Raw genomic sequence first — 10,332 nt, 5'->3', positions numbered from 1 at the left:
CTATGGGTGGCTCTTGCCTGACCATGTTTCATGGTAATATTTGGAAGGGATAAACACCTCACCCTGTGGGCCCTCTGATGTGTTGATTTTTTTTATAAAAAAAATCTGGCAAGACTAGTTCCGTTGGCAAGCGCTGCGTGTGAAAGTGTCATGATATCAGAAGGACGTAAGCACCTGAGGACATGACAAGTGTCACATTGCAGCGAATGATCAACTGACGAGTTCTTCTTCTGTGCTTCCGTGTTACGAAATATTTCCTCTCTCTCTCTCTCTCTCTCTCTCTCTCTCGCGCGCGCGCGCGCACGCCTCACACACGCATTTGTTTTGTTCAAGGAAAAAACGGGCTGCAGGTTAAACGCCTCTCGGCGGAATGAGCACGAAGAAGTCAAGCCTGCCCACCAGCTTCAAACAGGTTGTAAGCTCTGCCCTTGCCAAGATCCCCGTATCTTCCTTCAATGATACTGCTGACAACAAAGGTATGTTACCAGAGAGAGAGAGAGAGAGAGAGAGAGAGAGAGAGAGAGAGAGAGAGAGAGAGATGATGAAATGAAAAGTCCTTAAAGACCTATGAGATCAGAGACGTTTGTTTCGATGTCCATTTCAGCAGACCATGGTTAAAAAATGCTAACTAGTGTTCCATGATTACTTAGGAAATCTTTCAATTCATTGCTCAAATATTTATTGAGTGCAAGTATGTCTGGACAATTTCGGAAAAAGACCGATTAAGTGGAATGCAAACTAGATGCTCCTAAAAAGTCTAAAGGAAAGCCGAATGGTGGTCGCAGTTGGCTGGCGGATGGCGGTGAGGGGAAAAGAGGGAGGTTGACACGTGGCTCTCTCTGTCATGGTGCAATTTTGATTCTACTCCAAGAAACAACATTGTGAGATGGAAACGTCTTTAGGACAACTTGTACTTGGGAAACACCAAAACATCATCGTGAGTGTGCTTATCGTTGGCAGGAACACCCATTGCAATACAAGCTTGCAATGTATAGTCATAGATTAGGCTCATTTGGAGAAATGCCCTCATGTTACATATGTTTAGAACAATCTAGATCCAAGTGACCTCACCCTTTCTATGTATATCTCGTGATCTTCCATAGTGTAAATTGTCATTGAAAGTTTAAATGAAAAAGTGATAGTACCTGAATTTTGTCGTGCGCCAAGTTCATCAATTGTCCAAACCTCACAAGATTAGAGAAATTGCGAGTTAGCAATATGTTGACAGTAATAAATTGTTTAGAAACATAGTTTTCAAAAGACCATGGTAAATGCAATATGTGCTCACATGTTGTGCCCATAAAAAAGGTTAAAACCCTTACATAAATATGGTGGGAAGGTGTCACCGTCCTCACCCAAGTGTTATAAACCGTAGGGCAATGTGCCCTTCCCCCTTACACTTTGCTTTCTCCTCCAGTTTTATGTGGATGGTCATGATATGCTTCTCCTCCAGTGTTGGAAAGTCGATGTTTTGATTCTTCTCAAATGTTGAGGGTCACTTGCGTTTTGGATCTGCATTGCATGGGGAGGAACTTGTTATCTTCAAGTTATCTAGATCCATTGAGTGCCCCATCCTCCAAGATAAGGCATACTTGGCAGTTGTTGAAGGTTCAGAAGATCACTTCCCTATCCATAATGGTGCATGTTTGAACTCACTACACAACAAGCTATAATAGATCCCTTTCCATGATTAGTCTCCATTGGCAGCAGCACCAAGGATCCGATTTTCAAGGAATCAGAAGGGATTTTTCAATAGCTGTTTGGCAGAAGCCATGTGATTGGAGCTCAGATAAGCTATCTCCTCAATAGCATGATATCCCCTCTCAAAGAACAAATTTCAAAGGGACTTGAGCTTAAACCTTCCATTCGATGTTCCACTCTATTGTAGATCAAACCAAGTGGATGCCACTAGTCCTTGTCGTACTTAGTCTGCCCAAAAACAACATCCTTTCTGGACTTTACTTTCTACTCAACTCTAGGCAGAATTTTCTCATGAAATTATTTAGTAACAATAAGCAAAATATTCTTATTCCAAACCACATTAGATGTGTTCCCAAGTCTGGTAACTCTATTCCAAAACACATCTAGTGTTTTTGTGCAATGTTCAAGCTCATTGGTCTTGTACTTTGCATTTTGGAAACATTGATTCTCCACCATCCAAGCTACTTCATGTGCCATGACTAGCTTCTTCTTATAGTCCTAGCCATACCTTCCATGCAAGCAAAACCCCACTTGCTCTCTTCTTTCCCATGTATGTTAGCATGGACGCAGTGAGCACCGCTTCCCTAGACTAGTCAAAGATCACACGATGGGGCATGAGTCGGCCTCCCAACTCCGCTTAACTTGCCCGGTACACTAGCCTTGAGCCACAAACCACAATATGATACTATAGCATGACTACATAGGACTCTCGGGGCACGTTCTCACATACTCACACAGAAGCCCTCCTGAATGTGCTTGAGTCTCTCTTCTTTGAAAATAGCACAAACCTTCCAAGCCCGAGTTCCTTCAATTTTCTCCAAGATGCAAGTATAATTTCTTCTCCATACATGGTGTGTTTTCACTTGCACTTGATCCTGAGCCGCTTCTGTGGTGAGAAACAGTCAAAAGCTTGTTGGCTCTCTTTTAGCATATCCTACAATTAGACCATTCTAGAAGATGAGATCACAAGTTACATGTGGCATGCATACTAACAAAAAATACCTTCCAACTCCGCTTGAGTTGCCTCATACACTACTCTTGAGGCCCTACTCCGTAGTCGCAAAGATCTAATTTATTGAACACACCACAAACCACAACATGATTACATAGGACTTTCCCTGCTGAATGTATTGCTCGCTGTGAGCAGAGTATTCCTTCTTTGTCATTAATCTCTCAAACTCATGTTTTGAAAGGGGATGAAACACACACTCCAGTAGCATCTCTCGGTACACAATCAGATAGTTTAGAAACGAATCAGTCATTACCTGATAAGAAACCTCTCTGTCATTTATTCTCTAAATCATGAGAAGCACTTTGTGTATGGTAGAGATCAAGCCCTCAAGTGGCTCTAGCCCATGCCTAGTGAGCGACCGTCAAGTTAGTTGGTCCAAGTCTATTGCGCAATCCGGTGGTTTGATTGATTATGTTCCTATTAAAGCTAGCCCCATTGCAGATGCATGCAATCACGCACGACAGATCTTGGCTCTTGAGTCGAGGTCCACAGTACCCATTCAAGAAGTATCGCTTGATAGCATGAAAAGTCAATATGCATTTTTTGAGTCTCTCATTTGTCACAGTCTCTTGTATTTTCATCACCGTCTTTATGTGTTACCTTCTCATAGGAAATCCATATTGCACGATGCACACGATTCACTTACAGGTGCGCACAGAAGCATGAAGATCGCTTTAGAAAAGGTAGAAAGATTGCATTCAAGAAATACACAATGTTTCACCATTGTAGATGTTCAATAAGTTTTGTATGCTCATTTGAGTGTGGCAAGACATAGTCACAATACAAGCATGAGCACGATTGTTCATTAAGCATTGGTGTTCCCTTCGTGGTTTGCCAAAGTTGATAATTTTAGGTAGAAAGGTCACAATTTTGGCAATCACTCTATGAAAGGTTTGACACTCTGTCATATTTTTCATCTGCACTCCATCCACAGTCATTTCAAGGAAGCATAGTCCTTTTCCAATCATTAGAAAAACAAAACATTTGTATGAATTTGTGCTTGCCTAACTCATCGTCAATGTGCACCATTTTTTGTGTTTTCTAGTTGACTTTCGGGGAGGTTCTCCAAAGGAGATTCTTGTAGAGGACAAACCTGAGATCATAGGCAAGTTGAAGACATGGAGCCGAAGCAATTTTTGCTGCATCGCTTTTGCCATGGCTCAAAAGAAAACAACTTTTTGAAGTTCAAGGATCACGCAACCCACGAGGCAGTGTGGATCGACGAAGATTTCTTCACAGATTATCTTGAGTTGTTGACAGACTATAAGGAAGGCATGCAGCTTGGTACTAGTACCTCACCATAAAAAGGGGGATGTCACGTGCACTGTCACAGACTTGGGCACCCCAAGTCGAGAATCCGGCACAACACACGAGAGATCACTTAAAATAATTCTCAACTTTAAATTCACAATTCAGTTTGGTCGACACAGCCCGGCGTAGTTCCGTGCCCAAAGAGATTTGTCAGACTGGCGCCCCTTTCGGTGTTTCTTTTATATTAATGCTTGAGCAAAGTACAACAGGGTCCTCTACTCTCAACTCTGCGATCATGTCCATAGATTTCTGCACTCCAACAGTGTCGTGTGCGAGTGATCATTCCATCTGTACTCAAGCCCCCAGAGTTCCCCCCCTCCTCTTGCTCCCGCCGCCTCTTCCCCCGCCCCTCTTCTCCACCTCTTCCCCCTGCTCCTACTCCTCTCCCCCTCCTGCTCCACTTTCACAGTCGACCCAAGGGGCAGGGCCAAATCTCTGGTTGCTAGGAGATCTCTTGGCAGCGCCTTTGCCACGAGTCGCTCGGCGAGAGAGGGACAACCTTTCTTGCGACCCCCTCTACATGTACAGACGTCTCCCCTTGCAGCTATCTCTCGTGGTCTGACAAGCATCGACATCCGGCGCCGATGGGACTTCTTCGACTACGACTTTACTCGTTTTCTTGGCGACCCCTCAGCAGACCATGAGGCAGCCTGCTTCAGGGTCCATGTTTTGTTCCTTGCAGCTAGGGGGACAGAGGCCTTGGACTCAGCAATTGGCTTCTCCTTTCCCCTTTGCGGCAGGGACCAGACTGAGTGGACTCTCGACTCAGTGTTGGGATGGTTGCACACATAGGTCCTAAAGTTCTCTCACCACATGGGAGAACTAGGAGTTACAGACATGATTCAGATTTTGTGGCCATTGGCCAAGTTTGCGGTGACATCTCCAGATACAGCAGGATGTAGACACATTGTGGTTTACTTCTTTGCCGATACACAGTGCTTGCCATGCTATGTACACATTCATGAGGACTCCCTGGACAGAGGAGGCTGCTTTACGTACAGCTCACTTTGCTTGGGCTTGGGCCAGGCACTCGTTGTAGTCACGCCTATCTAGAGGACTCTCGGATGCGGATTACTCCCCATCCAAGCTAGCCTCGAAGATAGCCCGTTTAGCTGCTGCGGCAGCATCTGTTCTCTCTCGCTCCCCATGAGGATCGTCTCATGGAACGTGCAGGGACTTGGTGGGCCCCAGTTTCAGCGGTAGCGGGGCCGACTGCTTGTGGGAGGAGAGATTGATCTCCTTATGCTTCAGGAGCACCATCTGTGTGAGAGCCGCATTAGACGTTGTGGTCAGGTCTTGCGTGGACGATATGATACTTTTTGGTAGCTGCTTTTGGACCTGGAGACATCCAGGGTGGGGTATGTATGACTATTGAGGACTCTTTGCAGCAGGCCATTGTGGGCAGAGGGATTATTATGCCAGGCAAGGCTCAGTGGATTACTATGCAGGTTCAGGGTTGCCTTGTGGGCTTCCTGAACATCTATGCGTCCAATGTGGCGAGTGCTCGAGCAGAGTTTTGGTCACAGATAGTTGAGTCTGTGCGGAACACTGGTGCATAGGGGGGGACTTCAACATGTTGGAGGACCCTTCTGACAGGATTGGTGGTAGCCATGCTACTGTGCATGGAGTTGAGCTGGCAGCTTGGGAGAGGTTTTGTATGACTCTTGAGGGTCTCGAATGTTTGGCAGTACTCTAGGTTTGTGAGGCCCCCAGTCAGCCTTGCCTTCTCTCGTTCGGACTGCAGAGTGGGAGGAGTGAATCTATCACAGGTAGATCGCTTCTACACTAGTGACCATTTCAGTGACTTGGTAGGGACAGTTGGCATTCTGGCAGGGACTTCCTTCTCGGACCATGCACCAGTGATCCTCACAGTGGTAGACAGGCAGAGGAGAGGGAGCACAATGCTTCTCATCCCAGAGAGGGTCTTGCTGGACTCTGCACTCAGAGAGCGAGTAGAGGCTCTCTGGACAAAGAGCTTAGACAGGCAAAATTCTCTTGCTGACAGAGTGGCGTCAGGACTAGCTCATATTAGTCATTTCTTTCTCCAAGAGTCTTTGGCTCGTCGGGCTGCAGAGAGAGAGGAGCAGCGTCTCAGACAGGGCATTGCTTCTTACAGAGGATGCAAGAGCAGCATCCAGACAGTCCTTGGTTGGAGGAGCAGCTACAGCAGGCTCGTCAGGAGCTTGTTAGAACAGAGGAGCGGCGACATGAGTTTGCTTTCCACCGACAGGCATCTCAGTGGACAAAGGTGGGCGACAGAGTGACTGGTGCTTTCTTTGAGGCAGTGGGACCTCGGCATTCGCATGCCAAGGTCAGTCAGTTGCGGAGGCCCGACGGGTCAGTTGCTTCCGAGCCCGAGGATATGCGTACAGTTGCTACTGACTTTTACTGTGAGTTACTGTCTGCAGAGCCTCAGTCAGAGCGTCAGGATGCATGCAGGGAGGAGGTTTGGGCACAGATGCCTTGTCTTGTGACTGGGAGATGCGTCAGAGACTTGAGCTGCCACTTCAGCTTGAGGAGCTGCACACGGCTCTTAGGGCCCTCCCCCGTGGTAGCTGTCCAGGTGAGGATGGGTTGACTCCCAGTTTTTTCTTGGAGTACTGGGACCTGCTTGGCCCAGATCTCTGTAGTGCTTTTCAGTACATTTTGCACACAGGAGTGATGCCTGACAGCATGAGTGAGGGCTTGATCTACCTCATTCCCAAGGAGGGTGGCTCCTTGGATGAGATTCGGCCCCATCACCATCCTCAACTCAGCCTACAAAATATCTTGCCAAGGCTCTGAGTTTGAGGATTCAGCCACTTCTAGAGAGCCTTATATATGGGACTCAGACAGGTTTTGTCAAGGAACGCAGTATCCTTGACAACATCTTTACTTTTTGGGAGGTTTCTACCCTAGCACGGCTCCGTGGTGAGGACCTAGTGATTCTTCTTCTCGATTTTGAGAAGGCATACGACAGAGTTGGCTGGGACTTTCTAGAGGGCACTCTACGCAGGATGGGCTTCTTAGATGCTTGGATCAGAGGGGTGTCAGCTTTGTACAGACAGGCTCACAGTCAGTTACTTTTGGCAGGAGGTAGAGGTGATCGCTTCATGCTCACAAGTTCGGTCAGACAGGGTTGTCCTCTTGCCCCCGTCCTCTTTCTGTTCTATGCGGAGGTGATGAGCAGGGTTTTTGGTGTCGCAGCAGGTTGGTCTACGGGGCTTAGCACTCCCTATTCGGGGAGACGAGCTACTGGACACTGAGTTTGCTGACGACTCAACCTTGTACTTAGATGGCCAGGAGGCCAACCTTCACAGGTGTGAGCAGGCTCTGGAGACCTTCTGTTGTGCATCAGGCGCACTGATCAACTGGAGAAAGACAGTGGCTTTCTCGGTTGGTAGTGCTTCTGTGCCCGATTGGATGCCAGGAGAGGGTTTTAGGTGGATTCCCTCAGGGACTGCAGTTCGGTACTTGGGCTGTCAGGTTGGTTTGGACTTGTCTCCCAAGCAGCAGATTGCTCCCTTCCTCCTGTCTATCAGGAGGAAGTTGTTACATTGGAGCTCAGCACGACTTTCTTTGGCTGGCAGAGTAGTAGTGGCCAACCAGGTGTTGTTGGCGACTATGTGGTACATCACTTCTTGCTGGATCTTCTCAAGTTCTTGTATCAGCCAGGTAGAGAGGTTGATCAGGAACTTCCTTTGTTCAGGACGTGACACTCAGATAGCCCGAGCCAAAGTGGCTTGGCTGGTCATCACTCTTCCTTGTTCACAGGGAGGGCTTGGGATCATTGACCCAGCACAGCAGAGCAGAGCCCTTCTTGGAAGTTCATAGTCAGAGGACTTCTTCCAGGTGAGGAGCCCTGGAAGGAGTTCTTGCTACAGCGGCTTCGTGCTAGGGTGCCTCAGGCTGGAGGCCCCTGGCGACCTTCGACCAGATGGATCTTCACAGAGATGAGCAGAGTTGGTTTGAGCAGGAGACTGGAGGATCGCTTCGCTGTGAGTTTGCTTCGATCTTGGGAGCTCTTGCGGCAAGCCTTGGAGTAGAGACAGCCTACTTGCACGGAGGAGCCCCTACGGCAGCCCCTTGTCTGGAACCCCATGGTTAGCACTCAGAGAGGCCACTTGGTTGGTAGTCGGCCTCATGTTTCCTGGGGTCCCATGGCAGCGGGTCCAGCGCTCTTTAGGTGACTGGTGTTTTCAGGCTTGTCAGAGGAGGTGCAGGGTTTCCAACTCTACAGGGCATGAGAGGGGTGCAAAGCATGTGCCAAGACATCTCAGAGGCAGTTCCAGCTGAGTGGCTCACGCCTCTCGAGCCAGCCTTCACACGAATGGAGGTTCTCATCTCAGTCAAGGCCTGCTCAGAGACTATTCCATCCCTTTTCTTCGAGCTACAGGGTGAGGGACGATTACAACGAGTTGCAATAGAGGCCCCGCAGGTGGCAGAGTGTTGTTTTCAGAGGATCCGAGTAGTGGGCATCTGTGGGAGGACTTGTGTCATCGATCGTGACCCAACAGCTCTTGAGACTGGACACTAGAGGTTGTGGTCTCGAGTACAGTGGGATCTTGGTGAGTGGCTCTGGAGGGACCCTTTCTCTTCTGTAGACCACCCAGGTGTCCCGTTCTTTCAGTACACTGTTCGACTGGGACGTCATATACTAGCAGCACAGAGAGAGGCCCACCCCACCTGCAACACCTCATTGGCAGGAGGAGGGTCTCACAGCTGAGTTCTTGGCAGCCTTCTGGGAGAGGTGGTGGGACTCCAGACAGCCAAGGCGAGTCACCTTGTTTCAGTGGTTGGTCGCACACAGAGCTACAGCAGTTGGGAGCTGGCTAGTGCATAGTGGTCTCTCGGTCGCATGTGCAGCTTGTGACCATCTTGTGGAGAGTCAGCGTAACTGTCTTTGGGGCTGTCCTTCGGCACAGTAGGTGTGGCTTCGAGTTCTTCGGCTGATGCCTGCTCTTTCCAGGAGCAGCGGCTTGGTCCACCCTCACGGGCCCGACATTTCAGTTTGAGCTATCTTCCACCGGCAGGATGATAGTGATGCAGGAGGGGCGACCTACACTTCAGCCTGCCACAAAGCTTACTCCACAGGAGTGGTGCAGTGAGAGAGAGGAGTGTTGGGAGCTCATTAGTGGCCTGACACTGGTTCATCTGGCGGGCCCGCTGCTTCCGCATCTTTGAGGCTCGCCGTGTGCCACCAGCAGAGACTGTTCGCGATTTTTGGCTAGAGCTGATCCACTCTCAGAGGACAGCTCGAGAGACTACACGGCAGCTCTGACCGCATGCGGGAGCGGAGAGAGGCTTTCCTTCGACTCTGGCGTCCTGGGCCTTTCTACACCATGGTCCATGGTGTACTCCGATGGCACTACCGACCACCTGTGTGGCTTTTCCCTCCCCCCATTTCTTGATTTAGCCCCATTGTACATATGCTGGTTTTTTCATTGGGAGAGTCTCCCCACCATGGTTGCTGTAGCCCTCTCTTGAAGAGGTGGTTGTAGCTCTATGGGAAGTTTCAGTAACTAATAGAAGGATCTTTTCCTCGGAAAAAAAAAAAGTCGCCAATGAACACTCCCCCCGCAAATGACCATCCAGGTCCGGGCCATGAGCCGTTCAACGACTCCCTCATCACTCCTCCCGCAAATAACCTAAAAAGGTCCGGGCCTTGAGATATAGAGGCCTTTTACAACCAAACGCCCCCCACACCACAGCCTGCGTTGTTTGGAGGTGTTGAGAGTAACCACTGCTCAGACTTCTTAATACTCCCTCCGTGGGCCCCGTAAATAACCACAAGGGTCCGGGCCATGAGTATGAGCAAGCATTCTCAAACATCATTTCTCACTACTGCACTTGGGAGTAAAATCACCAATCATTGAAACGAGTGTTAAAACCAGAGTCAAACAGTTCAAATCGGCACCAAGACATGCTAAAAAAAAATACCATCCATTTCAAACAAATTCCAAACAAGATCACCAAACAAGTTCTCAAAAAAATCAGAAAACTACTAATTCAAACTGAAAAGGCATTCTCGACATCAGTCGAACTCGAAAGTCGAGTTGCTTTCCATTCTGAAACCTGCACCAAAATTAGGGTTAGATTTCTTCCATAAGGTTGTAGCCAACGGCAGCATGGTCAATAAACTCTTGAACAGTCGAAACAAGCCTCGCCGAGCAATGTTCCTATGGCGGTGATGGTAGCCCCAAGATATAGCAATCACACTGGGCCTCCAAGGTTATCAGCTTGGGAAGAGACACTTGATAAGAGATGTCGAGAAATTTCAAGTTGTAATCTGCTAGGGTTTCCGTGGCAAGCATTTTAGGATACTCCAC

At 48.5% G+C, this 10,332-nt stretch overlaps 1 protein-coding gene across 3 annotated transcripts in view; it reads left to right on the top strand.

The window, feature by feature from the left end:
- Nucleotides 1–220: 220 nt before the first annotated feature.
- LOC147454786 (Cystathionine beta-synthase (CBS) protein) overlaps nt 221–10,332 on the top strand; it is a 106,248-nt gene continuing 96,136 nt past the window's right edge. The window contains exon 1 of one of the 3 annotated variants that reach the window (XM_086516629.1): nt 221–476. In XM_086516629.1, the coding sequence (XP_086372755.1) occupies nt 371–476 (106 nt within the window). In that variant the 5' untranslated portion in view covers nt 221–370. The remainder of the gene's footprint in view (nt 477–10,332) is intronic. The other 2 variants (XM_086516627.1, XM_086516628.1) reach the window with 2 other exon arrangements.

Source organism: Adiantum capillus-veneris, chromosome 7 (assembly GCF_014529385.1).
Source record: "Adiantum capillus-veneris isolate H3 chromosome 7, ASM1452938v2, whole genome shotgun sequence".
Lineage (NCBI taxonomy): Eukaryota > Viridiplantae > Streptophyta > Polypodiopsida > Polypodiales > Pteridaceae > Adiantum > Adiantum capillus-veneris.
Note: the sequence above shows the minus strand (reverse complement) of the source record. Positions and strands in the feature narration are given on the sequence as shown.